This window comes from Gymnoscopelus microlampas (genome assembly GCF_963454915.1).
Source record: "Gymnoscopelus microlampas genome assembly, chromosome: 20".
NCBI lineage: Eukaryota > Metazoa > Chordata > Actinopteri > Myctophiformes > Myctophidae > Gymnoscopelus > Gymnoscopelus microlampas.
In genome coordinates this window covers 10214692-10230316 of record NC_139957.1, presented here as the reverse complement: position 1 = coordinate 10230316, position 15625 = coordinate 10214692, and the positions used below count along the sequence as shown (strand labels likewise).

Genomic DNA, 15625 nt, shown 5'->3' with positions numbered 1-15625 from the left:
CCGCTTGCTAAACGGAAGGTTCCCGGTTCGATCCCCGGCTTCCCCTGGGTTAGTGTTAAGGTGTCCTTGAGCAAGACACTGAACCCCTAATTGCTCCCAAGGGCTTTGGATAAAGGCGACATATAAATGCCCTTTTTTTTCTCCCCCAAGTATTAATTTCAGTAAATAGAGAAAAAGTGTATGAAGGATGTCGGGACGATGCTGAATAATTGTTTTAAAAGCTCAGAGAAAGCGTGACAAGCACTAGATTCACTAAATGCATCTACATCATTGGTTCTCAAAGTGAGGTTCCGGGGTCCCCCTAGGTGTTCTTGAGGGGGTTCCAGGGGGTCCCCAGCAAAAGTAGTTAATAGAGCACCACAATCATTTTAACCACGTTATCCATTTATATGTCGGCCATTCAAAAATAGAAGATATACAAGCTCACAGCGCGTCACTTTGTGCTGCGCGGCGAGCTTGTACATCTGCTATTTCTGAACTTCTTTTCTTTAAAGTATTGGAACATTTTGAATTTAGATTTTTTCATTTTACAATAATCGTGTCTTCTGGGGGTCCCTGGCACAAAACGTTTTCAGATGGCGGCCAAATACATATAATTTTGGGGGTCTGCGGCCAAATACATATCATTTTGGGAGCAAGACACTGAACCCCTAATTGCTCCCAAGGGCTTTGGATAAAGGCGACATATAAATGCCCTTTTTTTTCTCCCCCAAGTATTAATTTCAGTAAATAGAGAAAAAGTGTATGAAGGATGTCGGGACGATGCTGAATAATTGTTTTAAAAGCTCAGAGAAAGCGTGACAAGCACTAGATTCACTAAATGCATCTACATCATTGGTTCTCAAAGTGAGGTTCCGGGGTCCCCCTAGGTGTTCTTGAGGGGGTTCCAGGGGGTCCCCAGCAAAAGTAGTTAATAGAGCACCACAATCATTTTAACCACGTTATCCATTTATATGTCGGCCATTCAAAAATAGAAGATATACAAGCTCACAGCGCGTCACTTTGTGCTGCGCGGCGAGCTTGTACATCTGCTATTTCTGAACTTCTTTTCTTTAAAGTATTGGAACATTTTGAATTTAGATTTTTTCATTTTACAATAATCGTGTCTTCTGGGGGTCCCTGGCACAAAAGTTTTCAGATGGCGGCCAAATACATATCATTTTGGGGGTCTGCGGCCAAATACATATCATTTTGGGAGTCCTTGCCAAGGAAAAGAGAACCAGTGATCTACACGAGTGTACCCAAAAGAAATACTGACGGCAGATCTTCCAGGCGAGAGGTTTCGTGTTTGGGGTCCAGCAGATCGAAGCCCTGCTCGTTGTAGATCTCCAGGTAGGAAACGTGGGTGGTGTACACCATACTGTTGTCCTGTGTACAAAACAATGAATACCAGATTAGAACCGAACCTTTGTAGTTTGTCAACTTCAACTTCAGTTGAATGTGCACCGAGGATATTTTAACCCATTCATTCCGGGAACGCATACTGTGTCATTTTTGCTATAACCATTGTTTTATACTTTGGGCTATTCAAAAATAGCGTAAATTAACGCCCTACTTAATCATACTACAGTGTCACACAAAAGCATCAAAAGTAGCAGATCCATAAGCTCGAAACGCAGCGCATTACAAGCTTGTAGATCTGCTACTTTTGCCGTTTTTGAATTTGAATCCTGAAAAGTAAGTACATTTTGGACATAAGGGGTTTCCCCCGCCCGACAGCGGGATATCTTGACACCCGGGATATCTTGCAATGAAGTTTGATGACTTACTGTTACCTTTATATTTTGGTCCACTATATGTATTCCGATTTACATTAGATTTAGGTTATATTAGACTTGCCAATGGTTCTATGGTGTATTAACAATTAATGTTGGTAAACGCACATCACTTTCAACTATGTTTGGGCCTACAGTATACTCCAAACCTTAAAGCAAGAGGAACAAGTGGCCGAGTGCAACAACATGCTGACCTGGCTGAAGCGCTGGTACATGTAGGCGAGGGTGCGAGGGATGATGCCGCGGTCTGCATAGCGCTCCGCCCCGCCTGTGATGGTGAAGGTCTTCCCGCTGCCGGTCTGGCCATAGGCAAAGATGGTACCATTGTACCCTCCCAACACACTGAGCACACAGACAGACACACACACACACACACGCACAATAAAATCTCATGACTGAAACACTTCGTCCCAATCCGTGATTTGTGGCCAGTGCTCTAAAATATTTTACACAGTATGTAAGATGACGATGCTTATGTGTTATCATTCTAAACCTATGTTGCTGCTGTTCTACACACAACCAACCAGTTGAAGAGAGAAGATTGAGGCTTTGACCTTTGCCTTTATGAAATATCCGAGACCATTCATGTTTCATGGAAGATGCTTCTGAACATACATTCTATTGCTAGTTTGACCACATCAAATACTCTTTCATCTTAGAATAACTAATAACTGAAAACAGCCGACCTACAAGCTCACAAGTATATAATCTATGGTGTATTGTGAGCTTGTAGATCTGCTATTTTCAGTGCGCGACTGCTTTCATATAAGACATGCTGATTGGAATGCAAATGACTGAAATCAGTCGTGACGACTGAGAACTTTAATCCATGCACACGCCCGCACACACACACACACGCACACACACACACACACACACTGTCTGCACGGACGTTGCAGCCTCCAATCTCGGTTAATGGTATTAACCTGCTGCAACAGCATCACAGCATTCAGTGTACATATTTATTGACATTATATAGGAGCCTAACATCTGTAACACTGACCCAAGTTTGTTTGTTTTGGAAATCAACTGGCATTCAACACTGCACCATTTATATACTGTTACTGTACATCAACAATCCCACCCTGAGAGAAGTGCTGTGAATATGAGTTCATCCACAGCACTGCAGCTTTGTATAGTTCAGGGGTTTCCAATATTATTGGAGGGTACGATGGTCATGTTGAATTGTGAGCTTGTAGATCTGCATTTTTTGTTATATACATTTAAAAAAACTGAAAATCCTTTTTTGAAATTCAGGCCCACGGCCCCCACTTTGAAAACCTCTAGTATAGTTACAGCCAAAACGTATAGCCATGTCAGACTGTTAATGTGCATCATGTGCCTCAGTCTGACCTCACCATCTTAATTTGCAGTGGAGTGCGGTGGAGCTGCCAACAATATCCTAAACCAGACACCAAATGTCTGAGTGAATCGAACCTGACACTGTAAATCCGCAGGGAAAGACTGCAGCGAGTGGAGGGCGGCGGCAAACGGCGACAGACATCTGCCAGTGACGGAGGAATGTCTCGGAGCTTGATTGAAGGAAAGGACCCAAACCCAGTCAAACTAGGCAGGGGCTTGGTAAATTTTGGTTTGGCACTGAACTGAACACCACGCGTGCGGAGGGCCATGGAAACCCTTTTTTTTCTCTAATGGGACCAAACCTCTATTTGAGTGAAATGAACATCTAAAATTATGGTGCTGAACAGGGAGAAGGTGAGGGATACTTCTCCTGTTATGCAGCCTTGGAGCGCAACCAGGGAGAAATTACAAAATGACAGACCAGTCCCCGACACCAGAGCCTGGATCAAAGGTGAAGTTATACCGTAGGCTCTGTCCCTCCTCTCCCAGTTGCCAAGTTCAAAGGAAACTCTTTCGACGATACTTTAGAAATTTCAAAAAGAACTCGAAAAGAAAAGAATGGCTTGCCTCTGGCTATTTCTAATGGAACGGCCGACCCTGAATTTGAGCGGAGTGTGGCTTTTTCCTTCCTCAGAGCTGTGCGATTCCACACCCTGTATGAGACGGAGTAAAAGGAAGAACTCTGTGTCAGTTGGCATAAAAAATTACGTCGACTCACGAGAGCGGCGGTCGGTATATATTCTGACTTGGACGGCCACCGGGCAGTGGGCAGCCACTTAATCCTGCGTGAGTCATGGCGGTGAAGGAGTGGGTAGGACACAGCCTCAGTGTTTAGTTTAATGTCAGCGCTAATGATGCGGCCTGAGCGCTGCCACCGAGGCCGGGGCGTTTCCCAATGCTTGTTCCTGTTTACACCTCAGCCTTCCTGGAGACCAACAGTCCTTAAGCCAGGATACTGGACTCCTCTGTTCTCCCGGTTCTTTTTTAAGGGAAAGGGCAATTTCAGACTGTAATATTTTGGGCCTTTGTTGAGACGGTAAGGACGATATAAGTAGGGGACGAACAGGAGGAATGACTGTGGGAGGAGTTGGTGCTAAGCCACCATTGGTATGGTCGAGTTGAAAAAGGTCTTAGCCAATGCACTTCTCTGAGTATACGCATTGGTTACTTTTATTCATCTCCCTTCTTGTTTAGTGACTTTGCTGATCTGTTCTTTCTTTTCTATTTCCCTCTTCATGGTCCCACCATCTTTAAAGGAGAATTGTTGTCGAAATGTGCTATACAAATAAACTTGCCTTGAGTTGCCTTTACAGCCCTTCTAGGAGAAGGTTACCAAGGATGTCGATGTCCCTCGATCTGTCTGTCCATCCAACACTTTGGTCTGAAACAGGACGTCTCAAATACTACTGGCAGGATTGCCACAGAACTTTATTTGTGCCCCCATTCTCCTGCGCGGATGTAGTAGTAGTTTTCATGCATTTACGTACATTGATTTATATGCATTCACTGAAAAATATAGATATTTCTATTCATACATATCTCTGTCTATGAACATGACTATGTATACAAGTTGGAAATTTAGATAATCTAAACAAAATAATACATTATCATAGCGAATGTATCGAAATACCTTTACAAAGTGCAAGCCTATGTAGAAATAAACCAGTGTGTGTGAGTGATGGCTGATTTAGGCAATCACACCTGTCCTGGCCTGAGTCCTAATTAGTTTGTACTCCAGGTGTGACTGCCTAAACCAGCCATCACACACACACCACAACCATACTTGATGGGTGCCTGATTTGAGTATGGTGCAACCGTGCAACAGCACAAATGTTTTGGAGCATTAGATCCACTTTCTTGTCTGTTGATATGCTAGAAGCATTGCCATTTTGGATTCAAACACAGGAAAACCATGCATTTCTGGCACTTTATCTGGACACACCCTTTGGACAGAGTATGCATTGTCCCTGCTTGTCACAGCGAAGTGGCCAATGTCCACAGTTGTCATAGTGAACATGTGGTTGTGGTTGTGACGGTCTTGAGTAGCGTCTCTTGAAATGGCATCTGTGGTGGAGAGGAAGATGATGGCTAACCAACTATGAATGCTTGCTTGTTGACTTGCTTCAAACTGTGGGCAACTGCTAGCCAGAACCTTTTGAGAGACATTGGTTTCCCGTTCAGTAGAACACAATCTCACTAGACCAGCCAGGAATTTGAGATGCACAGGTCAAGGATGTATCCAAACAGGGGAAAGTACCATCGCCTCGACTTGGCTGGGGTCTTGTACTAGACTGTCAGAAAGATCAATGTCTCCCATATGTTCATCAGTCTCTTCTGCTTGTGAGAGTTGATCAGAATCATCCGTTTGGTCATCTTCATCACTCAGAGCATCAAAATGGTCCATTTATTTTTTTAGCATCACTGCCTTTACCACTAAATGGCAATTGAACCATTTGGTTGAGCCAACCATAAGTTTTTTTAGATAGGAATAAAATCATACTAATACAATTATTTCAGCATATATATATAATGAACATTAAATGTATTATATTAACAACACTGAATTAGCAAAAGCCCTATTTATCCATAGCAAATAGTACATTTTAACTACTTTAGTTTAGCTTCACTACTTTTACCATAAAGTGACAAACAACCCGTTTGGAAGAGATTTTTTCAGAAAATGATTAGACCATTATTAGATTTTTTTTAATTGTATCAAGTTACATAATCTTACCTCTGACATTTCAACCAAAAAGAGCCCACCTTTCAGGAGTGACTTCATTGATTTTCACTTCCTAAAAGGTGGCTACCTGAGAATCCATGTGACTGGGAAACAGTGACATCTAGTGGACGTGTTTTTTGCTATAACATACCTCAACCAAATGGTAGAAAGGGCCCAATCAGGTTGAGTTAAGTTCCTCATTGTTTTCAATGAAAACTAGTGACTTAAAAAATGTGTGAACCCATGTCCTTTCCTATAGCACCAACTTTAGACCAAAATGTCCATTTACATACAAGATAGCTCAAAATCGAACTGGCCATCGTGGCCACGAAACTGCTGAGCGCATTCACACTCCTCAGTGAATGAACCCCAACCATTTGAGAGACCCTATGACCTTTTTTTTAGCACTACCCTCAGGCCAAAATGTATCAAAAAAATCTAAAATGTAAGGTGCAGCATGACATCTACGGGTGGCTAGTGAGTCTTTTAGACCCATAGTCTTGTTTTCACTGAAGATGAGCTACAGGTTTCAAAACAAAGCAATACTGTATCAGTCCAAATGCAGCCTTGCGAACTGGGGTTACAATGCAAACAAGAGGAGTTGGCTTGCCAGGCCAGCATCATTATGTCGGCTCTTTCTCCATTAGAGCCATTACTGTTGGTTTGTTTTTAAACTACTGTGTTGCGGCTCAAGTTCCTAGTTTTGGTTACACCACAGCGGAGACGGAGAGATCGTGTCCAAATGAACAAGTTGGAGCGTTGGGCTGAACTTCAGAGGTGTGATATGACTGCCAGTATGACTGAGTACCAATAAAAACAACAACCTGACAGTTATTGCTAGTTGAGAAGATAAGCGCCAGCTTGCCTTGAGTTGTGGGCGCAGTTGGTCTGACGGGGAAAATACCGTTATTCAAAGTGAATCCTGACTAGACCTGAACACAAATGCTTCCTGACAACAGGGCTTTATGTAAACTATTGTCTGTCAGTTCGGTTTTGATTTCACTTTCTGATTGCTCTGGCCGCGCATGCTACAGTACGTGGGACAATTTCAATATCAACAAAAGAGAAATGGCATGAAGAAACCAACTGGATGCATTAACCACGTTCATGGGTCTCATGAATGACAGTAAGTCATTCTAAACTGAAATGCCTGTCATAATCTCTCTCAATACCCGTTGTGGCATGGATCTGAGGCCAAGCCCGTTATTCCTTTGATTGTCTCAGAAGGGAGCATATTCCACTAGGAAATGGGAGCTAGAACCATCAGACTTACTCACCACTGTGTTTCAGCCATTGTGGTGAGACTGGATTTAAAAGTTCAAGACCCTGTGGAATTTATAACATTCCATCAACACTATGTAAATGGGCATTCTGCAGGGGGTGCGAAGTACTGGCAACAGACTACGAACTGAAGAAATGTTGGACCATGGGGACAGGCTGCTCGTGAACAGATGTGATGACTAGTGCCCTGCAGGCTGTGTCTGACATAGTCATATCAAAGCTTGACGGACGCCAGGCTCAAACTGATACGGTATGACACATACCTCACAGATGACTGCAAGTCTTCAACCTGATGTCAGCCATCTAGCACAACAAAGGACTCAAGTATTAAAAGGTCAGCTAGGAAGGGCAAGAACCCAATACCCAAGCCACTGAGCCTCTCTGAGTCAAGTTAAAGACATCCAAGTCTTAGCTGGCCAATCTAGATGGCTCACCATGTTGTTTACTGTGTCTCATAATGGCAACGATAATACAAAGCACTTGTGGGATTCTACAAATAGACCCCCATTATGATTAAGAGAAGTGGAATCAGGACTGGAGAGGGGGGCTGAGGAGATGGCTGGGCTAAACTGAGCCAGTAAGACAGAATGTGAGGGAGGCGGAGGACTGGAGGAGAGGAAGAACCTAGTTCAGATAACAACAACATAACCAACATTTGATCACAGGAAATTCCAAGTAAATTCCCTCTCCTCTTGGCTGTTTTCCCTTTGGGGAGCCAGCCCTAATTTAGACTAACCTCTGAGCAGGGTTGAAGCTCCGTCAGACACCATAACAGCTCCTTTTGTTGGGATAGGGTGAAAATTGGGTGCAGGGGTAGCTTGGAGGTTAAAGAAGCAAGCAACTGAATTAGATTATGGACGTATAAGCGTACTGATTGGGGGATGGGAGGGAACAGAGAGCCAAATTGCAGTGAATACATTGTTTTTAGACTGACACAACGTTGCAAGGAGATTTTTAACAATACACAGGATCTGATGTAACTGCTACTATCCTATATAAAGTGGCTATGTACTTTATTCTCCCAGTAACATCCCTCAGTGAAGGTTTAGGCCAAGCTGCCTACTGTTTCTTTTTCATAATGTCCCTAACCTGCATTTCACACTACATGGAATGAGAGTGCTATAAATCTGTGGTTCTCAATGTGAGAACCCCCAGGGGTCCCCAAGGGGTTCATAACAAAATGAAGAACGTTTAACCACTTTGACTCTATATTATACTTCAGCAATTCAGACGAAATAGTGAAAAAACACGGCTCATCCGCCAATAAACTTTGGTGAGGTGCTGGAGGCAAAAGTAAGTAAATTAAAAGCAATTTAAAAATGACTGATCTACATGCTCACTACACAAATCCTGTACCTCCCTGGCACAAAATGGGGGTCCACGGCCAAATACATGTCAATTTGGGGGTCCTTGACATGAAAATGTTTGAGAATCACTGCTCAAAATGAGCTTTGTTTTGGTGAAATGCTCTCTTTTAATTTGGACCTGGTGGTAGTGCTACTGGTTCCTTCACCTCCACTCATGAAGACAGATTTGGGGAGTAACCATTAGCCCTCTCTATGGAGCCTGAAGATGAGACTGGCCTCCAGGCTCGTCTACTGCATGTGGTAATTATCGCTTAGCACAATAAACAACCGTTCAGAATGAGTGAGGAACCATGGCATAGTGCTCTGTTGTGGCTGGAAGATCTTCACACACGCTTTGAGATGGCAGAGTGTGCCATCCCGTACGCCAGCTCAGTCCACTTAGTGGTTTATGTGTCGTGAGCGGGGCCAAAAATCACAGGCTCCCTCCGTTTCCGTCTTAGGGTAAGTTCAGCTTTACTGTCTTCCCATCAACAGTGGCTGCTGCAGGGTGTGTGGCCTGGCCTGACCACAACACTGACAGACTAGCACTGGATGGATATGCTTTTCACTTCACTGTTTACACAAAACCTTTCTGCAATTTCTGCACCGATCAGAGATTCACGCCTGTTTTCTACTTAACCTGTGGTCAAACATGTATTGATTGAACTGTTTCATTGTCGACAGTTATTATTTGAAAACAATTTATCATTGTAAATATCAAAAGTGTAATTCGACACACAATAAAATCAGCACTGACTTTCCCTGAGAGATAGAAGAATTGTACCTGTCTGCAACTGGTCTGGCAATGGTCTCAAAGATCTCCTCTTGTTTCACATTCTGGTCAAACACCTTTTGGAACCTAGATATAAAGAAGATATTATCACACTTACAGTAGTTAGGCATTTTCAACCTGCCTAACAAAACACATTCGGACTACAACATGCAATATCAACGGGGTTAAAAACAGATGGGGAGGTGCAGAATTTAAAACCCATGGCATTAGTAAGAAGTTACAGAACAAACCACACAGAGATAAATATATGTTCTTGTGGGTTTCAAAGCAGAACAGATGACATACCTTACTCCTGTCTCTTTATTTAGTCTACAACTAGCGTAGCCTAAAACAAAACCAAAAGGTTTCTGGTTCATCTCAAACATCCCAGGCTTAACACAATTAACCACAGCAGTGCTGAATAAGGATACAACAGAGTGCTGTATTTTATTTTATTTTCCCCCAAGTGGACACTGTGGGGGAGTTTAGTCATTCTGTCTTCAAAGGCTGCCCCACCCCTCCATGTTTTATCCCAGAGAAAGATGAGAGAGATGTGAGAGGAATCCGGCCCACGAGGATCGCTAAATGTGGAAATTGTATTTCTATAAGGGCATGAGGGAACCTCTGCAGGCTATTCTAAGAGGCCTGTGGGTTTCGGTGTCCACTGCTGCCTAACTCCCAAACTGTGAATTTAGCTCTTGGAAGCGTGGCATGTGCCCTGCCCAATGGGTATAAAAGACTGCAGCTTTCACCACCAGCCTTAAACAGATGTTCCAGCTCTCCAGTGACAGATTTGGTGGATGAATTATTCACAGACAAAGTTCTTATGCAACCTTGAGTGCTTAAATTTAGGTTTCCTATGCACACCCCCCTTTACAGTTATGTTGTCGACTCTTTTGTTGGACGCATTCATCATAACCAACATAGGCGCTCTTTACAGTTCCACATTTAAATTTGAGCTTTTAACCCATCTGTGTCATTTTTAGATTTGAGCTAAAAAGCATTATTTTACACTTTGGCTATTCAAAAATAGCATATATACAAGCTCATAGTGCGGCACCGAGTGCCGCGCTACGAGCTTGTAGATCTGCTATTTTTGAAAAATCAAGAAAATGTGTGTACATATTTGAATATACATATTTTTAAAGCAAACATTTGTAACTCAAATCTTTGCTTCTGGGGGTCCCTGGAACAAAATATTTTGAGATGGGGGTCTGTGGCCAAACACATATACATTTTGCGGTCCTTGACATGAAAAAGTTTGAGAACCACTGACATAGCAACATACGTTTTTTTCAAAAAACTGTTAGGATTTAGAAGACATTTGTAGGATCGGAACCTCAGGCCTTAATGGGTTAAGTATGCTAAAGTTCACCACTCTCCATTCAGTCAGCAGCTCATGGAGAAAGTGAACCTAATTAAATGTGCTAATGATGCAACAGCACAGCTCCTATTACAAGCTGTGGTGTTGCATCATTAGCACCATTTTAATTAGGTTCCGTTTCTGTACGAGCTGACTGAATGGAGAGCGGTGACCTTCATAGCGTTTCACCTGAACTTGTAGTTCTCCCTCTTGTTGTTAACGAAGCCATCGGCAAGATCCTTGGGTACCACAAACTCCAGCGAGGCACCCGTCTGCTCTTCATTGTCTACAGAGTACACCTGTGGGAGGCAAAGACAACAGCAGAGCCAGCTTAACAACACAACCAAGCCAGTCCTATGAGACATATTTGCAAGGGTCCAACATCATATAGAGGGAAAAAATCATGGTAAGGGCAGATTTATGCTTAGTTGCATTGTCTCGCACCGAATATAGCAGACTCACAAGGCGTTGCACTGCAACACGTTGTGAGCTTGTATATCGGCAATTTTTTGGTGCGGGACACGATGCACAACCAAATATAAATCAGGCGTTAAGAGTTGGCCTGCCATGCGGAGTGGCCAAAGTTGGACTCTCTGCATAGCATTTGAGACTAGCTACATAACAGTTTGACCGCATGTAATGTACACTGTACTCACTGTATGTCCAGTCATGCCTATAGTTGTTATGTGGTACCGCGCATACGAGCCCCAGCTAAATGTGTGCGGTGTAATACATCATCCTACGCCTAAAGAGCAATTTTGGCTTCTTGTGGCTTGTCTAATATAAGCCCCCAACATAAAAAACACGGTAGCCTATTTCTGAAAGCATATATCGTCTCTGTCGGGTGGAAACCTCATTATGTCCAAAACTGTTACTTTTCAGCATTCAAATTCAAAAGTAGCAGATCTACAAGCTCAAAGACGTTTGATGCTTGCATGTGACATGTAGGGCATTCATTTACGAAAAAACACAAAAAGTAAAAATATGAATATAGGAGGTTTCTGCCTGACAGCAACAATATACTAGCAAGTCTAAGCTAACATTCAGGATAACGGTACTGTATAGGCGAGTAGCCGAGCACAACAAATTCCCCAAAAAGGCATGCCTCAGGGGGTACAAGACAAACTGTAGTACACGTAACCCTAATATACTTTCAGCTCTAGCAGCAGAGGACATTTAAAGTAAGTCTGGACGGGTAATTTCGAACACTCCCACCCGCTGCTATTGAGCTTCAGCATATGTTCCAGCATATGTTTCCGATGGACACTGATGCAATCACATGCCCCCCTGGGGCCCGCCGAATCAAAGATAAGGCCTGCGTGATTGGACTGTTTTTCACCGACACTGTGCCTGCGGTATTGCTTTTCTGACCGGTCTGGTGTGTCTACACCACACACACACACACACACACACACACACACACACACACACACACACACACACACACACACACACACACACGCGCACGCACGCGCACGCACGCGCACGCACACACACAGACCTGCAGGACCACAAAGAGCCCCCAGGGGGTAGCTGTGCTCATTCCAGTTTGCTGGACAATATCATCCCCATGCTGAAGTGTCACTGAAACCCTCAGTTTAATTTGATTATTCCCTCCATCAGCTGCTGTGCTCGGACAATAAATTGGACTGTGTACACACACACACACCGTGGACAGAAAGCAGTTTGGCAGGGGCCCCTTTGTTCATTTAGGATTGTGAGACCAAATTAGCCGTCTTCCTGGCAGCTGAATCAATTACATTACAAATCAGGGGGGTGTTGTGCTGTGAAACATGGACAGGGACCCAGGAAACAATAAGAGGAAATGGCATACGGCATTGCATGTTCTATGTCAGTGGTTCTCAAACTTTTTAATTTCAAGGACCCCTGTATAACTCCGAGAGTGTACAAATGGAACCAAACGGACCCGGAATGGTCCATTTGGTTCAATGTGTTAAGGGTCCATTTGGAACCCTCAAAGAACCCTGAGAGTTCTCTGACCCCGACTTTGAGAACCACTGGTCTATATAATATAAAGACCATGCACTTATGCCATAAACCCTTACTTTTTTCTATTATACTATTTAGAAGTAGTAGAACATGCACACAGCAGCACATACTGTAACAAAGGCACCGTTCAGTGTGCTATGGTGTATCCACCTGTTTCCTAGGCTTTTCACTGTGTGATATCCAATGAAATCCGACAGGACGTGGAAAACACAAGGCCTAGGAAACAGGTGGATAGGGCAGTATAGCAGTGGCGGCCATGTTGTGGTGCCACAGATAGAAAACCCATTCCTTTTTCCATAGAGAGTTCAGAAAATATTCATATACATCATTTTAAGCCTGGAACCAAGCCATCCAGGCTCCTGGTGAAATATTTGATTGTGTCCAAAAAAATATTTGAAAGAAAAGAAAAGTAAATATAGTACAGTATATAATACATTTTAATTTCAAATATTTTTGGACACAGAATCAAATGTTTTATGGTCATGATTCATTATAATTATTACAAAACATACATTAACCACTTCAGCCCTATATGCATTTCGGCCATTTGAAAATAGCAGATCTACAAGGGTTAGGGTTAGGGTTCTAGATCTGCTATTTTCAAAAAAGATTTTGAAAATAGAAAATAGCAAACTTGTGAAATAGCAAACTTGTGGACATTCTGCATAATGAGTACTTTCTACTTTTCGTACTTTAAGTACATTTTGAAACCAATACTTTTGTACTTTTACTGAAGTAAATTTTGTATTCTGGACTTTACTCCTAACAGAGTGTCTCTACATTGCATTATTGATACTTTTACTTAAGTAAAAAAGAAAAAGTACCTTTCCACCACTGCATATAATATTGCTGTTGCAGAGAGAGAGCAAATGAAGGTTTAACTGTCCATCTCTGGAAATAATACAATTAACACAATGACCTGCAGGTGTTTGCACCACCTGCTGCTGAGCATCACCATAGGCTACCATGGAAAGGACACTTAATGAGGTTAAGTAAAAGTATCAATACAACAATACAGAAATACTCTGTTACAAGTCAAAAGTATTGTATTCAAAATTGACTTGAGTAAAAGAATGAAAGTATTGGCATCAAAATATAATTAAAGTACCAAAAGTATAAAGTACTCATTGTGCAGAATGTCCCATTTCACAGGTTTTCAAATGTATAAAATATATAGGCCTACAAATCTTTTGAAAATCGCTCACACATTGCCTTGTGAGCTTGTAGATCGGCTATTTTCAAACAGCCAGAGTATATAAAGGGCATAATTGTAGTGGAGTAAAAAGTACAATATTTGCCTCTCAGATAGTGGAGTAGAAGTACTGAAAATGGGAAATATACTCTAGCAAAGAAAAAAAACACCTCAAAAGTGTACTTAAGTACAGTACTTGAGTAAATGTACTTAGTTACTTTCCACCACTGCATGTAAACAGCACATTATAACCGCAGCAGTGCCACAACTGTATAACGTCAGTAGCAGCACCACGTGTCTGTCAAACTTACCGACGTGACGTCAGATCTTTCATTGGGTTTCACGCGAGCGTATATTCGAATCTTTTGTTTCACCATTATTTTCTAGCCTTTAGTTGACTTGTTGGCTTTTCCTGCTGCTAACATTAGCATCGATGGAAACTTGATGCTACAGCTTGTCTCCTCACTCTCGCTCTCCTGTCGGATTTGTTGCACCCTGTTGCTATGGTGATGAGTCACGTGGTCTATAACTAACCTCGCATCACCAGTCTTTCCACCTCGGAGGAAAGCCTGGTCTGCGTTACAGAAGACCCATATGATCCGGTCTAGGCCACGCCTACTGGAAAAAAAGAGAAAAAAGAATCCTTTTTCCGGATTCTACCCATCCGGTTTTGCAGTGCCGCTTTGTTTTGGTTCCCCAATCCCTATTTAAATGGAATAGAATTTCCCCGTGGGATAATACAGACGCTAAATAGTCTCCGGATAGTGCACGCACATTTACATTTAAAGAATAAGCTAAACTATGCCGCATCAAGGATTTTATTAGGACGGACTTATATTGGGGTGAGACGTTTTTCCGGTTTTGCCCATCCGGCCACTTTTTTTTTTTTACTTCCGCTCCCGACCGGATCATATACCCGAAAATGGAATGCTGCCCAGGACGGTCCAGAACACTCCCCAAGGTAAACGAATAAAGTACCAAAAGTAAAAGTACTAAAATATTTGAAAATAGCAGATCTACAAGCTCACAACGCGTCAACGCGTTGTGAGCTTGTAGATCTGCTATTTTCAAATAGCCTAGGTACAAAATAGGGCTAAGTGGTTAATCTATGTTTTATAATGTAATAATGTATATCTGCAAAGTAATATATTGCTATGTTAACACTGTAACAACAATACTGTACTACTGTATCTACTGTAGCCTACATCAGTGGTTCAAGGACCCCCAAATGAATGCATTTGGCTGTGGACCCCCATCTGAAAATATTTTGTGGCAGCTGACCCCCATTACCTATTTTTTTACCTAACATTTTGCACCTTTTTCCCTCAATATTTTTTTGAAAATAGTAGATCTACAAAAAGTGGTTAAACTGTTTTTTATGTGATAACCCTTGAACCACCCTGGAACCCCCTTAAGGAGCCCTGGGGGGGGGGGCATGAATGAGCACGTAAGTGAGCTGTCATTTCTCATCTTTCAAGCAGCACTCTCTTGCTCTCAGTGAAATTGTGCAGAGTGAATGTTCAAACGTCCTGGATCCACTGACCTTTCTGTAGTACCAGGCCAAAAGATATGGAGGACAGAGAGATAGCTACCTAAACAGCTGTCATACTTGAACCTGCATATTATGAATTCCAGATCTCTGCTACTATGACAATAACCAGCGGTGGACAGTAACTATTTTTACTTGAGTTCTGTAATTAGGTAAAAAAAAAAAAAACTAGTAGCCTATCTGTAGTCTACTTTACTTTTTTTTTAAACTTTTAATACTATTTGTATTTTTGGACTTTCCACTACATTTCAAA

The 15625-nt window shown here is 42.3% G+C and overlaps 1 protein-coding gene across 1 annotated transcript in view; it reads right to left on the bottom strand.

Annotated features, from left to right (window-relative positions):
- The window catches only part of kif6 (kinesin family member 6), a 111565-nt gene extending 97306 nt beyond the window's left edge, over nucleotides 1-14259 (bottom strand). The window contains exons 1-5 of the mRNA XM_084045761.1: nucleotides 14135-14259; nucleotides 10811-10920; nucleotides 9271-9345; nucleotides 1970-2117; nucleotides 1259-1368 (exon numbers count right to left, since the gene is read on the bottom strand). Coding sequence (XP_083901887.1) covers nucleotides 1259-1368; nucleotides 1970-2117; nucleotides 9271-9345; nucleotides 10811-10920; nucleotides 14135-14200 — 509 coding nt within the window. The 5' untranslated portion in view covers nucleotides 14201-14259. The remainder of the gene's footprint in view (nucleotides 1-1258; nucleotides 1369-1969; nucleotides 2118-9270; nucleotides 9346-10810; nucleotides 10921-14134) is intronic.
- Nucleotides 14260-15625: the final 1366 nt, after the last annotated feature.